Source organism: Morus notabilis, unplaced genomic scaffold, assembly GCF_000414095.1.
Source record: "Morus notabilis unplaced genomic scaffold, ASM41409v2 Scaffold466, whole genome shotgun sequence".
Classification (NCBI taxonomy): Eukaryota; Viridiplantae; Streptophyta; class Magnoliopsida; order Rosales; family Moraceae; genus Morus; species Morus notabilis.
In genome coordinates, this window is record NW_010358624.1 from 173,097 (window position 1) to 195,582 (window position 22,486).

The following is a 22,486-nucleotide window of genomic DNA, read 5'->3' on the forward strand; positions in this document are numbered from 1 at the left end:
TTTTCGGTATATCGTCCAACTAGATATTTCTTGTCAACAGTGGCATTTTTAGGGTTGGTGCATGGGATGGGGTCATGGGTGCAACCTGCAAAAATGACAAGTGGCAATAAACATTATAGACGCATTGGGAAAGTTGTGGGGAATGAGACCCATTTCACTTCTGCCCCAACAAAGGCAAAAATCCCATAAATGGCACACAAAAAATTAAAATTTATGGGGTCCCAAGAAGGTCAGCAAAGATCTGTTGGTCAAACCTACATATAATTTCAATAAATCTTAAAATCCGTGGAGAACATTATATTATAATAGCATGGTATAATTCTCATATTTTGCATGGAAAAATTATAGTCTAATTAAATAAAAGACGGATCTAAAAGAGAGGCTTGGCCTTGGGCGTAGGGAGAGGATAACGGGCAATTTTTTTTTGTTTATGGATGAGAGGATTCACGAGTATACACAAAATATTATTATTATATTTTTGACATCGTTCGTTTTGCTGATTCGAGTTTAAAATTTGAGTTTTGTTACAGTAAAAAATTCTCACATAAAATCATATCTCAACTTAAATTTTAAACTCGAATTAACAAAACGAATGAAATTAATTTTATTTTTGTATTATTATTATTATTTATTTATTTTTTGGGTAGGCTTATTTTAGTGTGCGAATTGCGAGGAAGAAACGATAAAGGGCATTAGGCTGACAAATAACAAAGCGTGAAATGTGAATAGACATGGAAAAAGAGAGTGACTACTCTACACAATATTCTCCAACTACAAGGCTCCGCCGTGACTTTGGCCGTTGGGAACGTTTCTCGTCGCACAAGACTGAAAAAAAAAATTCGTGTCGTCAAATAAAAACCAATAAATTTGAAGGCCAGAAAACGACGCCGTATCATCCATTTGTACGTACCTTCGCCTATGGCGGTATATTATGCTACATGCCGTTGTTAATGATTAATGTGACCTTTTTTTTTAAAAGGAAAATGACATTAAGTAAAATTTATAATCATTCTCGTTTTATGTATTTTTTTTTAAAAAAATTATAAATAATTATTTAAAATAAAAAATGAATAAAAAAACAAACATTTCATAAGCTTTTAGTTCATGCCAAGTTTCCCATTTTTGGCTTGGAGTTCATTTAACAATAGCAATAATATTAAAAATAATAATAATAATAAATAAACAATTAGGTACGTATTACGGAAATCGGTTCTTCCCATTTTCGCAGGTTTAAGCCAAATTTTCAACCAAAAAAAAAAAGCCTCGAATAAATACCCTTATTTGAGTATTTTTCCCGTCTTTCCATGCCAAAAAAGAATGACCCAAAAATACTTCAATTGACCAGAGTCAAATGATAATATTTCTTTTGTGACAAAAAGAGTCAAAACGATTACCGATTAAGGAAACTTCACATTCACAATTGTGATATTTTTGAAGAAACATTCAAAGAAAAAGAAAAAAGGCAAATTCAATTAAGTTATAGTTATACTTTAGCCCCAACAGCGTTATATTTAGAGTTCGTTTAATTGAAAGATTCAAATCATGTAATTCAAATTATTTTCGATTTACGTGTATTTTTTATGAGAGAAAATACTATAACGAACTACGAATCATGATTCGAATCAGGGAACAAATCCCTCTACCAAACGCCTCAGTCTTGTTTACCGATTCGAATTTAAAATTTAAATTTTATTACAATAAAAAATTTTAAAAAATAGTCACATTTAATTTTTTTATTATAATAAAAATTTTTTAAATAAAATCACATCTCAACTCAAATTAAAAATTTAAATTAATAAACTAAATGCACACTTAATTATTATTACAAAACAAACACGGAGTAAAATGGGAAAGCAACATAACAGAGGAAGAAGATAGTTAGGACAAGATACTCAACAATAAATGCACATTCATTTCAGTACTACATAAAGTACATTATTTATTGAATTATTTAATTCTCAAGACTTGCCTGCAATGCTTAAACCTTACCCGATTAATTAAGAAGCGTTTAATTTATGGATTAAAATCATGTGATTAAAATACTATAATAAATTATGAATTATGATTCGAATAAAAGGACGAATCCCCCAACTAAATAAGGCGTTTAGTTTATGGATTAAAATCATGTGATTAAAATACTATAACAAATTATGAATTATGATTCGAATAAAAGGACGAATCCCCCAACTAAATAACCTCTTAATGTTTTTAAATCAATTATTCTTAATTTTATTATTTAAATTTTAATTTTTTTGTAAAAAAAATATTATAATAAAATTAAAATCATAAACTTAGTCCTAATAATAACCCAAATGTGGTCCACCACCGACCATCAGGCAGATCAGTCCCATCAATCTATTAATTTATGATTAGAAATTAAATCTTCATTAAAAATTAAAAACATGATAAAGCATAAAGCAAAAAAAAAAAAACTACTAAAAGAGCAAGCATAGCTGGCGTCTCTGATCAACTGTTTGAATCTTGGCATCATTTCCCAAACTTTACACAAAACAACAAATCATCAATAGCAAGAAAAAAAAAATTATGAAAAGAAAAAGAAAAAAATATATAATATAATTGATGGATAGTGACAGATTAGATAAGCTCAAGCTCAACATGCTGAAACATCAAATGGCCCACCAAGAGGCGCGTGTAGCACAAACGTCGTTTGTTTAGAAGATTTTTTCCCAATCAAACTTTTCCGGGCAATGAAAGAACGAAAAAGATCATCATGATCATTGTGAACAAGAAGAAAAATAAGACCCAACAGTAACAACAACAGTCTAATCTTTAACAACATTAGCTTTTTAGCTTAAGTTAAAAACAGTTAGGGCACAGAATGTTCCAACAAACTACCCCGCAAACGAACAACAATTGATTGAACCAAAAAAAAAAAAAAAAAAGAAGAGAAAAAACTCAATCCATTGCATATTTACATCTAAAATTCTAATAGAAATAATGGAAATGCCAACTTAACTTCCTTTACTGAATTAGAAAACAAAAACAAGAACAAAAACAAGAGCCGCGTTAAAACATTACCATCCAATTCGTTCTCGGTTCGGTTCGGTTCGGTCGGTTATTTGATCAGTTTCGTTCGCTCCGGTTCCTGCTGTGCCCGTGTCCGTGGCTATGGCCGCCGTGGCTTCGGTTGCTTCCTCCTCCACCGCCATTGTTGTTCCCTTCTGATCTCTTCTGCGGCGCCGAAAAGAGCTGTCCAAATCCGAATACGGAACCGGACTTGGACGATCCTCTGAGGGAGCAGACGGGGACGTTGAGAACCGGAGTGATTCTTACATTCGCCGAGTACGACCTTTCCATGCCTCGGTGCTTAAACCTCGGACCGCCATTGAAGCTGCTCGGACTGCTCGAGCTTCTCTCCAAGCTCTGGAAAACAATCTTTCCCGAGGAGTTCATCCTAGGGCTGTCCACCGAGACTCCTCTGCTCGTCGACGAAGACTCCCCCGCCGGCCGCCGGATCGGACTCCGCCCCGCCCTCGCCGCTGCAGCCGGCGGATGGTCCACCGACGATCTCTGCTTCACCACGCGCATTCTCGGCGGCGGAGGATTGTTAGGGTTACGGTGGAGAGAGATCGGAATGTTGGTACTTGGCTTGTCGGAGTCGAGCGAGTGGCGCGGGAGATCGTCGTGCTCGTGGCCGCCGGAGGAGGAGGAGGAGAGAGAGAGGCGGGAGGAGGAGAGAGAAACGGACTCGCAGTCGGAGTCCTTCAGAAGAGGCAACGAGTCGGACGAGGAAAACGACGAAGACGACGACAATGATAACGATGAAGATGACCATTTCGAACTCCTGTGGAGGAAAAGCTTTAACGGCTTCGAAGAAGAAGACGAAGAACTAGCAGAAGAAAACGCCGCCGTTTTGTTGCTCTCCGCCTTAGGGTTATTGTTAGTGTTGTTGTAGAGCCTCTTCAGCCCTAAGAGCTCCCTCCACCGGCTTGAGCACCTCGGAGCTTTGGGAGAGAACAGGTATGGATCCGATCTGCCGGAGATTTCGGATCTCCGGCGAGTGTCCGGGGAGGCTGTATCGTTGACCGATGAGGAAGATGGTTTGACCGAGGAAAGGTGGAGAGGAACGAGCTTTCCGTCGGAGAAGAGCTTGTCGGCGGGGAGCATGGCGACGGGATCTTCGAGGCGGAACTCGAAATCAGCCGGATCTAGCGGCAGAAGATCGTCCGCCGGCGTAGGAGAAGAAGAAGAAGAAGACGACGACGACTTCTTCTTGTTGGCGTCGTTTGGCGATTGTTCGGTGTCGTTTTCGCTGGGGAGCTCGCGGCTGAAGGAGATTCGGGGGCTGAGCCAGCCGTAGGAAGGATATGTCGCCGTGAAACTCTCCGGCGAGACTCCGATGTTGTTGACGCAGGCTGAGGCCATTTCTGATATCAGTACAAGAGATATTTTGATGAAGATGAAGACGATGCTCTGATGAAAAACCAGTAATCACATGGCAGGAAACGAAGAAGATGAAGAAGAAGAGTTATTGTGTTAGGGTTTGGGAAGCGTTAAGAGAGAGAAAGAGAGAGAGTTGGTAGTGGGGACGGAGAGAGAGAGAGAGAGATGGAGTATTGTTGTGTGAATTACAGAGGAGTACGACGAAATATGCTATATATATAGCAGCTGAATTAAATAGTGTGCTGTTAGCCGACTATGAGCGTGGAGACTGTGATAGGACTAGGTCACATCGCATCTTTTCTTCTTTTATTTTTCTTTTTTCTTCTATTTTTATTTATTTTTTCTTTAGCTGATTATATATGGGAAGAAAAATCTTGCTGTATATTGGATTATTTTTAGTATCTTTCTGGAAAATTTCGTGCTGTAAAACTCTCTCTCTCTCACACACACACACAACAAATGCAAATACTTTTTTTTTTCTTTTTCTTTTTCTTTTGGGTAAACAATAAATACAAGTACTTGGAAAGAGTAGAGAGAGAGGGGGACAGAGAGAGAGAAACTTTAAGTCCGTTCACTTCGTTGATTCGAGTTTAGAATTTGAGTTGAGATATAATTTTATGTGAGAGTTTTTTACTGTAGTAAAAAAATTAGATGTGATTGTTTGTGAGAGTTTTTTACTGTAAAAAAACTCGAATTCTAAATTCGAATCAACGAAGTGAACGGGACCTATGTTTTTTTTTTTTTTTTGAAATGTGTCACAAGTTTTTCTTTCAAAGTGCTTCATTAAATTAAACAGTGTCAATAAGTTGCAACTCATAGCAAAAAACCATTCATTAAAAAATAAAAAACTCGTGTCCAGTTTGAAAAGAGTGTCGGGAGTAAAATTAAGAGCTCGTTTAGTTCGTTAATTTAAATTTTTAATTTAAATTGTGATGTGATATTATGTGAGAACTTTTTACTATAATTAAAAAAATTAAAAAAATTAAAGGCTTGTTCTTTTGAGTGAAAAACTCAAAAAAAGACAACTCGAGTTACAACTTTATTTGAGTTCATGTTCTTTTAAGTTTAAACTTGAGTTTAAACTCGAGTTCAAACTCGAGTTTATGACTAAAACTCGAGTTCAAGTTTTCCTTTCAACTCGAGTTCAGAAACTCGAACTCAAATTAATGAACAGTATTTTTTATATTCTTAAAAATGCTATAACTTTTTCGTTTTAATTCTGATTGAGATGATTTTTTTTTCTATGTGTTGACAACGAAAAGATGAATAAAACCTGACCCATATACCCTATTAAAATTTTTCATCAGTATTGAGTTTTTATTAAAATACTATCTAAATACAAATTCAAGTTTTAACTCACTCAAACACAAACTCAAAAAGATTCTTATCTCAAACCATAACTCAAATATATACAACTAAACACAAACTCAAGGTACAAGTTCAACTCAAGTTATAACTCAAATTCAACTCAAGAATTATGCTCAAGTTAAACTTCAAAAGAACAATCCCTAAATATGACTGTTTATGAGAGTTTTTTACTGTAATAAAATTTGAATCGGCAAAATAAACACAGGACTTAAAGTGTAATCTAGAGTTTGATTGTTAAAAGTGTAACCGGAAGTGTGGCAGTAATATGATTTCTGTAATACTAATTTATGCACTTTTTTATTTTTTATGTAGTTAATAATGTTTTTTATTATTATTATATATAAACTTGGGGGTGGAGAATTAGAAGTTAAAATGAGGTCTTTTTTTCGTCTTTTCTTCCGGTGGAAACTCCTTCTAATATATTATAAAAATATAACATGATAATTATTAAATATATTATTAATTTTAAAGAGAAGTAATACTAAAGAATTTATTTATCTAAAGACTATATTACTTAAAATATTATGTTTAATAAATAATTATCATATTATATTTTTATAATTACGTGTTACGTTAAAATGACTGTTTTTCTTAAGAAACCGAAGAAAAAGTCTAAATTTCTAACTACACATTGTTGTTGCATAATTACTGAAAATTTTTCGCACGTAATTACAATTTATTTAAAATATTTTAGTTTTCAAAGATTTTGATATTCATGAAAAGAACATTTTATACTGAATGTAACTTTTTTTTTTTTTTTGTACAAATTTTAATTTATCATGAGATGGATGATCACTTATGTTAAATTTCATAACTATAATTTTAATATTGAGGACTAAAACTGTCACAAAACAAAAATTCAATGAGTAAAAAAGTGCCACTAATCTTATAGTTATGATTAACAGTGTTAATAACCTGATTTATATGAGTTTTGTGTAAGTATGTATGGATTTGGGTCTTACCAAATGCAATGGAAAATATCCACTTTTACTTGGCATGCCAATTTGGAAGGAAGAATCCTTTGGTGCCTCGTTTCTATTTATCATGGAATTTAGGGTTTGTTTTTTTAGAGTTTAACTTGAGTAGAATTCTTGAGTTAAATTTGAGTTATAATTTGAGTTGAATTTGTAACTTGAGTTTGTATTTGATTGTGTACATTTGAGTTATGATTTGAGATAAGAATCTTTTTGAGTTTGTGTTTGAGTGAGTCAAAACTTGAATTTGTATTTAGATAGTATTTTAATGAAAACTCAATGCTAATGAAAAATTTTAATAGGGTATATGGGTTGGGTTTTATTCGTCTTTTCATTGTCAACGCATAGAAAAAAAATCATCTTAATCAGAATTAAAACGAAAAAGTTATAGCATTTTTAAGAATAGAAAAAATATTGTTCATTAATTTGAGTTCGAGTTTCTGAACTCGAATTTAAGGAGAAACTTGAACTCGAGTTTAAACTTAAAAGAATATAAACTCAAATAAAATTATAACTCGAGTTGTATTTTTTTGAGTTTTTCACTCAAAAGAACAAGTCATAATTATGAAACTCTATTCAGCTTTTTTCGTACACAACTTTATTTTTTTACGGGAAAGTACCAATCTTCTTTATTATGGATTTGTTCTGTATTTAACACACAAATCATCGTAAGAGTGAACATTATGCTTGCTTTCATTCAATTCCTTTCCCTTTTATACTATGATTGCTAATTAGAAAGTACACAAAGAAAATCGTTAAGGTTATATATATATATATATTTTTTTTTTTTCAGTTACTCCAATATCTATTTATTAGTGAGTATTATTATTTTAATCATATAATTTTGGTACGTAATTGAAATAAATTGAGTAGTTGATAAAAAAATATATTGCAATTAGAAAGTACACAAAGAAAATTGTTAAGATTATATATATATATATATATATATCAGTGGTTACTCCAATATCCATTTATTAGTGAGTATTATTATTTTAATCATATAACTTTGGTACGCAGTTGAAATAAATTGAGTAGTTGATAAAAAAATATTTTACAATTAAGGAGATTAGATATTTATCACACAACATCATTAAATTTTAGATTAATTTTACTGATCATGTTATTTTTATTTTGCTATCCTAAACTTTAAAAACTCTCACTCTATCCATTGAATTTTGACTACGTGACAGAAATTCAAACATATCGACTATGTGACAGTAACTATATTATTCTTATATATGTATATACGTGTGTATATATATTTAAGACAAAATTACAATAAAAACGGTTAAATGAAAACAATTTAAATTTAGAGGCAAAGTGAGAGTATTAAAATTTTAAAAAGTAAATTGAGAATAACGCTGAAATTCAGAAACACAAGTAATAATAATCTTTAAAAGTTTATCTTTAATGAGTAACTACCGATGATAAAATAAAAACTGACCTATATACATATATAATGAAACGTTAAGATTAGAAAAGCGAAAGAAAAGTTGGCTTTAAGTTTGTAGAAGTTCAAATTATTTGAAAGAAAATTTAAGAACACAAGTGATAATAATCTTTAAAATTGTATCTTTAATGGGTAACTACTGAGGATAAAATAAGAACTCACATATATAATGAAACGTTAAGATTAGGAAAGCGAAAGAAAAGTTGGAAGTTCAAATTATTTGAAATGAGAAGTCTTGAAAAGATAACATAGAAAGAACATAAACAAAAAATTTGATTTATTGGATAAAAAAGTTGTAAAATTAAGCTATTTGTTCTATTGAAAAATGTTAAAGATCAGCAGAACGAGGGGGGAAAAGGGTAAGTTCAAAATGTGATGCAAGAGAAGAGAGTTGTGGGAAAATCCAACTATCCAGGAAAGGTCACATGCCTGATGCCACACACACACACACAGATAAGGTCTCTGATAAGGTATTTAGAAAGTGTTTGACTGAAACGGTAATGTATAATTCTGTATAAATTGTATATATTTATATGTAAATCGTGTATATTTACATGTAAAGTCGTGTATGTTAAGTTATAAAAAACAATAATTTATATTAATCCTCAAAATATGTATTATTAATAGTAATTAGTGAACACATAACATGAAAATATGTATATTAATTGATTTATTTTTATTGTATTTCATATTAAATATACACAATTTTATAAATAAATATATACAATTTACATATAAAATACATAATTTATATAAAATTATATAACTATCATTTCGGTAGGCACTGAGACAATTCATATATATATATATATATATATATTATGAAATATGTATTGAATGTTTGATAAGTGAAGAATAAATGTCACGTAAAAGACGCAACCAAAAATTCAGTCTTAGAAAAGTCATGCCACATTATATAGACGAGACAGGCTACGATAAGAATACCACATAGGCACAACTAAAAAACAAGACAAGAACTATCCCCTGAACGTTACGTGTATGGCATGTCCACCTAACAAAATTGACATTCAATTTTTTTTGACAAGACGTATCAAAGTTAATATGCGAATTCTCATTTAGTTAATCACGTCTAGTGACACCATAAACTTTGAAAGAGGATCTATCAAAACTCTCTAATTTATCATTTATAAATTGGATTTTATTATCTGTTATGATGTTGAAATTATGACCTTTTATTGGTTTGCTAAATATAATTCCAAAATAAAACGTGATGACGCTACTAATATTAGGGTCAGCAATATGAGTCACGATACGATAACACGACTCGAAAACGACACGAATTTCGTGGGTTAGGGTTGAGAAAAAAGAGGTTCGGATCAGAATTGGGTCAACCTGAAATTGACACGAAAAACACGAGTCAATTTCGGGTTCGATCCGCCTAACCTAAATACGACACAAAACTCATAAAAAACTAAAAAATACATATATTTTTCATTACATATTTTGATTTTATTATGAACTTATGATATCATGATAGTTATGCTCAAAGTCTTATAGTATTATTTGCTTAATTTCAATGGATGTTATTGTATTTTAGTGTGTTATGATTTTTAATATGTAAAAAACTAAATAAAAATATACAATTTTCGTGTCAATTTCGGGTTCACGGGTCAATTCGTGTCATGGGTCATTTTCGTGTCGTATCGTGTCAACTCGTAAAGTGGTCGTGTCGTGTTCGTGTTGCGGTTTTTAAAAAATTTCGTGTCACGGGTCGTGTTCGGGTTGAATGCAAATTTAGAAAGAAACGTTTAAAACAGACATGTGACACGAATTGCCACCCCTAACTAATATCTTTTTTTAGCACCAAGAAAAAAAATCCCGATTGGTTAAAAACAATGATGATAATCACTGGTAGTGCAGCGCTAGAGCCTTATGAGTGCATTAGAAGGGCAGTTTTTAAGGCCACGTTCATTTCACCGATTTAAGTTTAGAAGTTGAGTTTTGCTCCAGTAAAAAGCTCTCAAAAATATTTACATTTAATTTTTTTACTACAATAAAAAGCTCTCACATAAAATCACATCTCAATTCGAATTAAAAACTTGAATCAACGAACTAAACTAAACGGGTCCAAAAAAAGATGAAGATTAACTTGGTCTTTGACATATCGTAGATAATCTGATGTTGTGAAATGGGAAAGATCAAGTCAAATACATAGCTAAGGAGTAAATCTCCAAATTAGAGAGAGAACCAACTATAATTTCAATAATCTCAATATTTAACTCTCTTCATTAGAACAATAACTGTGACTATTTATAGTTCAAATACAAAACAATAACAAAATATAAACTAAAACAAACGGTATACTAAACACACATGATAAATAAATAACAAAATCAAAACTAAGACAAATGACAATACAACTAAAAATAACGACTATTATAACTAAAATCTCTCGCATCACAAACTGGGCCATAAAATGTGATACTTCGACTTCCTTGTTGTCCATTCACTATAGTAATGTTTATAGGACTGCTTGTTCATTATATATATATATATATATATATTTTTTTTTTTTTATTGGAAGAGTTAAATTAGAGAAATATAGGTCCCGTTAATTTCACCGATTTAAGTTTTGTTATAGTAAAAAGTTCTCATAAACAGTCACATCAATTGACGGTGAAAATTAGTCAACTGGTTAATAACAAGTTTTTTGGTGATGGGTGAGCGGATTAAGGATGAGATTCTGTTAGGATCCTAGGAATTTAACTAAGATCTGGTCAACAAATTGATACTTCCTAGATCCAACTCTACGTGTTTTTATTGCTTTCAATTAATTAATACAACTCGAGGCTCAGAACAGGCCCCTGGAATCCAAGATGGAAGAAGAAGAAGAACGAAACATAAGGAAAACAAGAAAACAGGAAAATAAGATAATGGTGGATTTTCAAGTAATCCCCAGACTCCCTAGTGGTTGCTCATGCACAGAATTCACGATCCCTTCCCTCCCCCTTAGCTAGGCTATTTATTCTCTTTGCTAGTAACTAACTCCTCACCCTCACTAACAGAATTCCACCTCCCGATGCTCATTACTACCCCAAATTACCAGCCTGTCCCTGCCCGTCTCTCTTCCCCCTTCTAGCATATACACTTAAGAGGTGGGGACCTATCAATACCCCTGCCTCAAAGAAACACCTTGTCCTTAAGGTGTTAAGTAATCACAGCCGTGTGACTCCACCTCCTTCCAATCTTGATGATGGGGTTGGATCTTGGAACGTCAAAGGTAACGGCAATCCTAAGTCTGCCCTTTGTGAAATTTTCAACTCCAATTCCTATCACGCCAATTCCTTTCAACCCCCCTTCTACCACCCCTCTCTTTGTAGAGCCGACCCCAATTGGACTGAAATAAGAAGACCCAATCCAAATGTCACTGGAATTGGTGTGTAGCCCAGCTTTAACGGCATCGGAACCAACCCAAATCACACCGGATTTGAGAAACCCCGCCCTTGGCTCGCCAGAATATGCCCTAATTGCGTCAAAATCACAAAACCCAGCCTTAAGGGCATCGGAATTTATGGGTCCCCTTCCAATGCCGTCAGAATCTGCCTCCATAGCACCAGAACCAGCCCCTTTCACGCCGGAATTGCGAGGCCCAGTCCAAACCGGGCTGGAATCAGCCCCAACCTTGCCGGAAACAACCTCAACAGCGTCAGAATCATGAGACCCGCTCCAAATTTGGCCGGAATTTTTGAAAACAACACTAATCTCACCGGGATCAGCCTTAATGGAGTCGAAACTGGAAGATCTGGTCTTGCCTTCGCCGGAATCCACATGAATCTCGCTGGAATAAGGTGACCCAGTCCTAACCCGGCCGGAATCTGCCCCAACCATGACAGACTCACAGCTGGGTTCCCTGTTCTGAGGGTACCCCTACCGTCCCAGCCCCGGAGCAAGCCTCTCTTCCTCTAACTCTAGCTCCCACTCTGATTCCCATCGCCGACCAAGCTCCGCCTCCCTCTCCCGACGGTCGCGACCTCCTTCCGCCCTCCTCTCGTCGTCGAACCAACCCTCGCGCTACAGATCCGGACCACCCAGCCCCAAATCGCGACGGATTGCACACTCCTCCATGAGAACCACGTCTCTCCGGCGTCGAAACACCGTCTTGCAGCCTCGATCTTCGTGAATCGGTGCTTCCCGGTGAAGATCCGCCCGATTTGGTACCTCCACTCCGCCTGGGTGGTCGCGATCTGGGCTCTCCTCGCCCTGAGGCACGCGCTCTCGCCTCTCCCTGTCCCGTTGTTTGCCGTCGCGACCCCACTCAGCCTCCCCGGCCATCGGCCGCGCCGCCAGCAGTGCCTCCATCCTCCGCAGTGCCGCCTGCACGTCTTCCAGCTGAGTCTGAACCTTCCCCAGTTCACCATGCAACCCAAGCCACTTCTTCACGGATATGCGGGAGGTTGCCTCCTGGACCACCGCCAGTCCCTTTTCCACCGTAGTTACCCTCTCTGGATCCGCTGGTTTAGGTGCCATGGATCGATGCTCTGATACCATTGTTAGGATCCTAGGAGTTTAACTAAGATCTGGTCAACAAATTGATACTTCCTGGATCCAACTCAACGTGTTTTTATTGCTTTCAATTGATTAATACAACTCGAGGCTCAGAACAGGCCCCTGGAATCCAAGATGGAAGAAGAAGAAGAACGAAACAGAAGGAAAACAAGAAAATAGGAAAATAAGATAATGGTGGATTTTCGAGTAATCCCCAGACTCCCTAGTGGTTGCTCATGCACAAAATTCACGATCCCTTCCCTCCCCCTTAGCTAGGCTATTTATTCTCTTTGCTAGTAACTAACTCCTCACCCTCACTAATAGAATTCCACCTCCCGATGCTCATTACTACCCCAAATTACCAGCCTATCCATGCCCGTCTCTCTTCCCCCTTCTAGCGTATACACTTAAGAGGTGGGGACCTATCAGATTCAGAGGAGAACAGAAGACTAACAACACCGGGATTTAAAGCGGTTCACTCCAATATAGAGCTACATCCACTGAGATGGTTTTACTATTCTTTTAAGAAGTTACAAATTCTGGGGAGAGAGATGTTCTAGAATCCGAACCCCTTTCAGGCCATTCTCCCTGTATATATACATGATATTGCCTCTATCAATTATCAATTATTTAATCAAATCCCATGATATCTTCACCAAACTCCGGAACAGTAATCTCTGATCACTGAGATTTCAGCCAGTCTGCCTGATTTTCTCCACCGGCTTTGCCACTTACTATGCATGCATTTAATGCACGTCAAATCTCTGTACAGTTGTCACTTCAATCTAAACGTGAATGGGTTCGTCGCTCGCCTTCAGTTCTTTAGAAGCGGTCTTCGCTTATGGCCAGTAAAGCATTCGTCTCCATGTCGTGGTCTTTCTTTCTTGCATTCGACCTCTTCAGCGGAGTTACTTAATTGTTAAAGGTTGGCGTCCATGAAATGCACTCTACTAATCATTCCGTACCTTCCTGTCTCAATTATTTTATATTTTAATTGCGTCACATGGCGCCCAACTATTGCCTCATGTGGAATTTAAGGTTTTATCCCACAACAATATTTAACTTTTTTACTACAATAAAAAGCTCATATAAAATCTTATCTCAACTCGAATCAGCGAACTAAACGGACGGCGGATAGTGCTCTAACCAACGTGCACGAACATCTTAATTTTGTAGTAGAGCAAAGCACATCGACCTTCCCTTGTTTTATTTTAAATCAAAGTCTTAGTAAGTGAAATATTTGATTGGATCAAGTCCAACAGAGGCTTTTCCTAGTTACTTGGTTGGAAGGCCTAGATCCTAATATCTTATCTGCTTCATATAACAATCATTAAGTACGTTGACAATGCAATTTTCTCAAAAAACTTGTCATCTTGACTCTACTATGCCAGACTTCTGGTGGAATTGGAGTGTGTTGGGATTAAAATGATATACCGAAAGATAGATTCGGCACAATTCACACACAATCCAAAATATTTGATCGGATCCTGCGACTCGGGCGCACGGCTGGTCATTCAATGGGTGACTCAGGCAACTGATCCTGGTCGCCGAAGTCACTCCGATAATCTATCCTAGAAGTCACCTACTGGGTGACTCTAGCAACTAGTGTCAGTCACCTAAAGTTCTTGGTGACTTGAAGGGGCTTAATTTCATAATAGAGCTACTTTGGCTATTACAAAAAAACAATGGGGGAGAAAATAAAAAGAAACTTAAATATAAAAAGTCAAAATATTTTTCTAAAAGGAAAATAGTAAGGTATTTCTGTTTAGAGAAGCTTAGAAAATATAACTTGTTATCAGTACTAATATATATTTGTAACCTATGGTCACTTGGAGTACTAGTATTTGAACTTGCATTTTCTTAACTTCAAAATTTTCCCCAACCTCTCTTCTTCCTCCCCTCTCTCATGTTTCTCTTTTCTTCCTCTGTTCAATGTCGATGCTGCAATTAACGACGAGGCGCTTGCCTCGCATAAGATAGTGAGGTGCAAGGCCGGGGATTGCGCTGCAAGAGATCACGCGAGGCACTATGTGACAGAGATCATCTCTATTGAATTATCTCGGTCTCTATTAAGATTTATATTATATTTACATTAGGATAAGGATAGTTTAAAATATTAGAAATTAGATTTGATTTGGGATTTACATCCTATAAATAGTTTTCTGCAATTGCAATAAATCCTTAGCATTACTTCTCTCCTTCTCTTCTATATTTTGCATTGGATAATTTTCACCATCTTTGAAGATTACAAAACGCCAGGACAGTAGTTGGAGACAAAAGCATACAAGAAGTGCTACTTTCAAGGCATAAATATACAACAATATTTTCAAATCCCGGTATAAATAATACATCTCTAATCATTAAGAAAAATGAGAAGGGTGTTAAATGAGTGAAAAATAAATGGTACATTTTTTGAGATTTACCCTGATGTTGAATGATATTGAATGTGTGAAGCGAACGGGCCGTAATGTTGAATGATATTGATATGTAGTTCGGTTTTCAAATTCATTAAAAAAGAATAAAAGAAAAGAAATGAAAATCATGTTACAAGAATACCTTCGTTATGATCACTTAAATCACAAAATCCTTCACCCTACTTACCCAAGCTTCTCCATTTACAAGAATACCTTTGGCAGAGGTCTACTAGGAAAAAAAAAAGGAAATTTTGAAAAAAAAAAAAAAAAAAAGGAAAAAAGTGTAGTTCTTCAATATACACCCCCCCCCAAAAAAAAAAAAAAAAAGAAGAAGAAGAAATGAATCAAACCGAAAAAGAAATGAATCAAACTGAAAGCTCTTTTGTCTCGATGCTTTGGTCATACTCGTATGTCAAAGTGAAGGTCGTTGCAGTAGGCCCGGCAGAGGTTTCTGAAGACAAAGTTGAAGTATCTAGTTGGTCCGGGGAAGAAGGCAGGTTATAAGAAGATTCTATAAGATTCTTGGCTGGAGCCTTGGTGGTCTTCTGAGGACCTTTCACTTTGAGGTCCATGAAATCTGTTATAAAGCCAGGCATTGTTATCTTCAAGTCATTCACGTTCACCTCACCAATTAGCATCTTGACCACGGTCGACATGGAAGGCCTCAGCTTCGGACTGTCTTGCGTGCAAAGAAGGCCGACTTTTAGAAATCTGCAAGCCTCCTCCGCATCAAATTCCCCGTTTAATGCTGTATCGACAAGTCCGACCAGCTCTCTACGTTCATAGAGATCCCAAGTCTGTCATAGAAGAATCCAAGCCATTAATGGTTGTGAGTGAAGGATTGCTTGTAATAAGAAACCGAACACAAGTAAAAATCACCGCGAAAATATATGTTTTCTTTTGTTTTTTTTTTCATGTTCTTAATTCAATATTCTGAAATGTTGTTTCCTAACTATAGCTACAAAAAACAAGGTATTTTTGACAAAAAGAAAAGACGGGCTAAGTCGTAAAATGACTGAAGAAATCTATGAATGTTTGTGAAACCTAAGTAAAAGATAATTCACATTCGACATTCAATTAGATTATAGTTTTGTTTTAATAACCTAGAACGCCTTGGTTCATGGGGAAAAAAAAAAAAAAAAACAACTAGAATGCCTTGAACTTAGAAGCTCAGCTTCGATCTTGTAGCTTTCGCTAAAAGCCGTAGGACTAGTTGCCAGAGAAGCGGCCCTAATGAATCAAGTGTAGGACCATGTGAGACTGTGAACTGTAGACTTGAATACTGATTAGGCATACAATTTAAGAACTCTGGCAATTAAGACTATTATCGAACTCATCCCTATTAAGAATTAATAAACAAAGTTCAAAAGTAGAAAGCTCATCATTAAAGAAAGCATGCTCATGAAAGGGTGATGGAACTAAGTGAAAACAATCTGCAAATTTGAAGCAGAAATTGTTCCCTAAAGAATGTGATTCATGAACACCTTAAAGAAATTAACCTGTTTAATAAGGAACCGCTTGTTACAAAATAACCTTAACATTTTTTCTGTCAATTTGAGTATCACTGTGTCAAACCTTCGTTTTCAAGATTCAGAACACCTGAAAAATGGTTTTTCCTTTTTTTCTTTTATTATCTGCTTGGTGACAAATTTAGAGAATAAGTTGACAAAAGTATCAAAGCTACTAAGGAAACCAAGTCAACCTTGTTGATCATAATCATAGATTCAAATGCATCGAAAGAAACTGACTGCAAAGATTAGACAAAAGAAATACATACCCTTTCAAGAAGATATTGTTCTCCAACAGGTAGTCGTGTATTTGTGTTGCCTCTTCCGCAGACTATTTCAATGAGGAGAACTCCGAAACCATAAATATCAGCTTTCCTCGTCAGTTGCCCTCTTATCGCATATTCTGGTGCCAGATAACCTCTAAAAAAAAGGGACATAAATGCAGGAGAATAAATCAACAGAAGAACTACTTGCAGGCAGAGAGTACAAAAGGGTTATTACACGAAAAATAGGACTGTTAATAGCTCATGTGAGAAGGAGAATCCATAGTTGGTTTTTTGCAATTCCCTAGACAAAGACTACTTATATATGCTTGTGATGGCAAATATATTGGGAAGCCTAAGTCAATAATCAAACAATCTAAATTTTAGTTATGTAAAGTCATACGGCATAGTCGAAATTTGAATGTTGGTTGGCTTGCATGTGTTTGAAAATAGTAAATCATTCACCATCATCTGTACAACCAAGAGGAAGAACAGCCTTAAAGCTTTTACTCATTCTAGAAACTAAAAAAGCAATGTGAGAAATAACAAAGTGCGGCAAAGGAGATAAAGTTTGATTTTCTAGTGTATGTATCAAATGCAATTGACCACGAGCATCGCTGTTAAGTGGCCTACAAATTGCAAAAGAAAGACAATGTATATTATTCTCTGTATTTTTATAACAATTTGTTTCCAGTATCATGTTGCTTTCTCATGCGTTTTAGACAAAAAGCTATGGTGAAAAGGTAATACAAAGTTGAAATGGACAACATGAATATTAGAACTTACATAGTTCCAGCCACACGTGTGCTAATATGAGTCATATTTGACGGGATGAGTTTTGCTAGACCAAAATCTGAGATCTTTGGGATCAGGTCTTTTCCAAGAAGAATATTGCTCGCCTTAATATCTCTGTGCACAATATGAGGTCGTACTTCCTCATGAAGGAATGCAAGGCCTCGTGCAACCCCGACGCATATATTAAACCGCATCCGCCAACTAAACTGGATATTACTACAACGTTGTCTTCCACCTAAAACAAAGCAGTTTTCAAGCATTCAACTTCCATTTCATTACGTAATATGGGTAATGAACAGCTCTAACCAAAGAAATAACACATACAAAATAGCCTATAGATATATTTTTATACAATAGAGAATTTTTCAACAAGAGCAAAAATATAAAATTACCAAGAAGAGTTTGTGCCAGACTATTATTCTCAAGGTAGTTGTAGACCAAAATTCTGTGATTTCCTTCGACACAGCAACCGTAGAGCTGAACTAAGTTTTCGTGCTCGATCTTTGAGATCACATCAATCTCTGTCAAAAACTCTTTCAGCCCTTGTCTTGATTCAGCTGAAAGAACTTTTATAGCTGCAATCTTCCCATCTTTAAGCCGACCCTGACAGTTAGTAATACAGTATCAAGGATTTCCGCTTTGCAAAATAAGAGAAATTCAAAACACATGGTAAAATAGAAAAGCTGCAGTTACCTTAAATACAGAACCGAAACCACCTTCCCCTATTTTATTGTCTGGACTAAATTCTTCGGTTGCGATCCTCAGTTCTTTGTAAGTGTAAAGTTTCACATCATGAATCCCACAAACTTCTGTTAACAGAAAAAAATCGTAAATTCCCGTGTTGTCAAATTACACAGTGTTCTATGCAATGTATCTTTCTTCTATTTCCAATCAGTAGAAAGGATGATGCAACCCACCATCATCAATATCAAAACCATGTTTTCTTGCAAAGTCCTCCTTCCGACTGAATAAATACGAAAAACAAGTCATATCTAATGACTCTCGGGCGGCCTTCCTACTGGAGAGCCTATGAATAAATTCTTCAAATGAAACCACTTCCAGAGACCTGATTGTAAAAATGTACCTCTTAGTACCAGAAGCATAACCAAATGCAACATAAAATCAAGGAACATGAAAAGAATCCAAACTATGAGAAGCATTTCAATTAGTACAAGATTGGAGCTGAATTCTTAAAATGCCATGACAACCAAGAATCCCAAGTTTAGGATAAGCTTCTATTTCGGGTGAGATATGTAAATACGGAAGCGAAGGAGGAGAGGGAAGAAGAAGTCCAAGAGAGGACAATTAGGATTGAAGGTTGAAACAAACTATTTCAGTGCCAACGTCTAAACGTTTGTAGTAAAAATGAAACATTACAATGACATTATGATCTGAACTAAATAAAAACCAATAAAGAAAACAAGGGTTATTTGCTTAGTTAGACTCGCATATTATTCCGTCAATTTTCAATCAAGAGAACCTAATTCTAGCAAGTAAAAACTATGAAACTATTCGAGAGGTTGGATCAACATAGAGAGATAATCCTAAGAAGCTAAAGGACTCGTTTAAAATGCAGGATCAACATGATAAAATTAACTCTTAGAATCAAAGTAGCCTAAGAATCGGGCGGACACCGGCATTTTCAATGTTTCTTCGAGACTAAAAGGAAGATGAAAACTATAAGCAGGTTAGAATTCAACTTGAACCTACCAATAGAAGAGCATAGCAAGTAAAACCAAAACGAAGAACGCAGACCAGAAGACAAAAGTACAGATACCAAATGGAAATTACTAAGAACCAACACAGTAAGATCAAATGGGGCCTTCAAATATTGAAATCTTGATGAAATTATCCTAAATTGATGAGTTTGCAACTAGGCTAATTTCGAAGCTGATAAATTGATGAGTTTGAGCTGGTAACAAAAAAAGAAAAATATGAGGCTCTAATATCCATAAATCCTGGATCTACAATAGATTCTGTACGTTATTTCCTAGTAAGCTAATTTGAGAGTCTCTCTCAATGATGTTTTGACAATTGGTGCTCAGAAACAGAAAATTAAACTCAGAAATAAGCAAGCAAAATCCCAAAACAGGGGGAAAAAATCAAGAGGAGGAAATAAATAAACAAAATATTTAACCACCAACTTAAATTACAACCCAATTCATAAATTAAAAAACACCAAAAGAATAACCGGACAACATCAAGAACAAGGAATCCAAACCCCATAAAAGAGAAGAAAGCAAAAAAAACAAAAAAAGGGCCCAGATAGAAAATCACCTAAAAATGCTCAGCTTAGAGAAATCAAAAGGAAGAGATTATGGGGGGAAAAAAGGAAAAGGACCCAGATGAGAAAATCACCTCAAAAATGCTCAGAGACGCCAAAAAGTGTAAAGATTTAGCAGCTGACGATGAGAGGCGTCTGGGAGTGGGAATAGGGAAATGAGAAGATTGGGTTTTTGTGTCAGTGAACTACTCAGAACCCGAGGTTTAAAACAAAACAAAAAACCAAAAAAAAAAAAAAAAAAAAAAACGTACAATATAACCAAAAAATATTGAGAAAATAGAAAGTTAATGAATATCATAGTTATTATAAAACCACAGCACATATGTAGGAGGTAGGGTTTCACTGTTGACCCAGTCCAAGGGACCGCGTAAGCTTCGCTTGCTTTGAATGTTTCTGTTATAGCGTTGTACTTTCCCAGTCTCTGTACGGGATTGACAACAGGATTTTGATTTATCAGCGTGTTCTTGAATCTTGACGAGATTTTAAAGACAGAGAGAGCTCAGAAAAGGGTTTGAGGCTTTTGCTCTATTTGAGCTTTGGCTAATATAATATATTTGGTTGGGGATGAAATTCCTGGATGTTGCAGCTTTCACCTCATGAACTCCTTCATAGCTGCTGAGCCTTTACCCACTCCTACGTTGGCCAACTTTGAATTTTCTTTTTTCTTTTTTATTTTTTTGTTTTTCTTTTGCCCATTTATTACATTGACCAACGTTTTTTTAGCGTTCACACCCTTTTATTTTTGTCCATAATATATTCACAAATTTGGCTTCTTATTTTGAAAGCTTAGCCTTACAGGAAGGAATGCTGCAGGAAAGGTACTCAAGACGTACTAGTTAGAACATGACATCTTCACTTTTTTTTATCATTTTTTATATCTACTGTTTAATACTATTTAATATATTATTTTATTTTATTTTTTATTTACATAATAATATATCATGTGATAGAATTTAATATTAAATAATAAATGTAAAAGTGTCAAAAAGAACATTTCTCTTCTTTAAAACAATAATTACGTGAGTTATTCAAAAAACTCAAAAAAAAAAAAAAAAAATCAATGTGAAACGCTTGGCACATTATGATGACTTTTTACGTTCATTATTTAACATTGTTTAATATGTTCTACTGTCTTATTTTTTATTTATATAATAGTATATCATGTTAATAAAATCTAATATTAAATAATAAATGTAAAAGTGTTAAAAATAACATTTTTCTCTTTTAAAATAATAATTACGTGAATTATTCAAAAAACTCAAAAATAAAAAAGAAAATCAATGTGAAACGCTTGACACGTTATGATGATATAGATACCAATTCTTAGTATTTATTATTTGTTGATATATTTAGCTAAAAGTTTACTTTTATAATTTTTAGAGCTTAGGACAAAAAATAAATGTAGTAATTGAAACAACATTATTAAAATAGAATAGCATATATAAATGTCATTTTATATTTAAAAGGTCAAATTTATTGATATTGACATTGACATTGTAGACTACGTAATAGAAATTGAATTTCACAATATGATATTCAAATACAAGACTTATACTTTCTATTAATTATTTATAGTGCTCGGTAGTTAGTGTTTTAAAGAATATATTTTTTCAGGGCCTTGACGTCAAGCAATAGTCAATTGGATTTACAAAAAAGAACTTTTCATTTTACTTTGAAAATCTGAAAAAAGTAAAAGTTATTTTTTTTTGTACCTTATTCAAGATTTTTATTTCGGATTGATTAATAAATTAAAAAGAAAAATGTAAGGTCCCATTTGGTAGGGCCTTTTTTTTTTTTTTTGAACATTTGGTGTGTGCATGTCAATGTTAATCCCAATGTGATTGATATTTTGTATTATGTTCATAAGAAGGATGAAAATATTGAGCATATTCATGGTGTCCTTGAAAAATGTAAGGTCCCATTTGGTAGTGTGTGTGTTTTTTTTTTTTTTTTTTTTTGCGTTTATTTATTTGAACATTTGGTGTGTGAATGTCAATTCGAGCTGAGATGTGATATTTTCTGAGAGCTTTTCACTGTAGTATAAAAAATTAGATGTGGCATTTTCTGAGAGCTTTTTACTGTAAAAACCTATAACTGAAAACTTAAATCGGTGAAATAAACGAGACCTTATAGTGCTCAATAGTTAGTGTTTTAAAGAATATTTTTTTTCAGGGCCTTGACGTCAAGCAATAGTCAATTGGATTTACAAAAAGAACTTTTCATTTTATTTTAAAAAATTGAAAAAAAAAAAAAAAAAAAAAAAGGCTTCGTTCACTTTACAAATTTGAGTTTTTAATTCGAGTTGAGATGTGATATTTTCTAAGAGCTTTTCACTGTAACAGAAAAAGTTACATTTGGTGTGTGAATGTCAACGTTAATCCCAATGTGATTGATATTTTGTATTATGTTCATAAGACGGATGAAAATATTGAGCATATTCATGGTGTCCATGAAAAATTGTTGTGTTGGAAACATTCTTACTCATTGTGTTCTTAAATAGATTATATTAAAGAAATAATA

General features: G+C 34.6%; 2 protein-coding genes across 2 annotated transcripts; both read right to left on the minus strand.

The window, feature by feature from the left end:
* Positions 1 to 2,770: 2,770 nt before the first annotated feature.
* On the minus strand, positions 2,771 to 4,579 carry LOC21394594 (uncharacterized serine-rich protein C215.13). The gene has a single exon (XM_010092823.2). It carries the CDS (start codon positions 4,384 to 4,386, stop codon positions 3,085 to 3,087), a length of 1,302 nt encoding a protein of 433 aa, XP_010091125.1. The 5' UTR covers positions 4,387 to 4,579; the 3' UTR covers positions 2,771 to 3,084.
* Positions 4,580 to 15,424: 10,845 nt separating this feature from the next.
* Positions 15,425 to 20,207, minus strand: LOC21394595 (cold-responsive protein kinase 1). Its single transcript, XM_010092824.2, has 7 exons — positions 20,041 to 20,207; positions 18,600 to 18,748; positions 18,376 to 18,491; positions 18,075 to 18,285; positions 17,674 to 17,917; positions 16,894 to 17,044; positions 15,425 to 15,913 (listed from the first exon to the last, which is right to left on the minus strand). The coding sequence occupies exons 2-7, from the start codon at positions 18,670 to 18,672 to the stop codon at positions 15,482 to 15,484; spliced, it is 1,227 nt and encodes a 408-aa protein (XP_010091126.1). The 5' UTR covers positions 18,673 to 18,748; positions 20,041 to 20,207; the 3' UTR covers positions 15,425 to 15,481.
* Between the last annotated feature and the right edge of the window lie 2,279 nt (positions 20,208 to 22,486).

What these genes read in the sequence shown, in the direction of transcription:
- LOC21394595 (XM_010092824.2), bottom strand. Translation starts at nt 18,672, where the DNA reads ATGACTTGTTTTTCGTATTTATTCAGTCGGAAGGAGGACTTTGCAAGA. An exon ending in TGGTTTTGATATTGATGATG is followed by an intron (nt 18,492 to 18,599) that starts GTGGGTTGCATC and finishes TTCTGTTAACAG; the next exon opens with AAGTTTGTGGGATTCATGAT. An exon ending in GTTTCGGTTCTGTATTTAAG is followed by an intron (nt 18,286 to 18,375) that starts GTAACTGCAGCT and finishes ACTAACTGTCAG; the next exon opens with GGTCGGCTTAAAGATGGGAA.
- LOC21394594 (XM_010092823.2), bottom strand. Translation starts at nt 4,386, where the DNA reads ATGGCCTCAGCCTGCGTCAACAACATCGGAGTCTCGCCGGAGAGTTTC.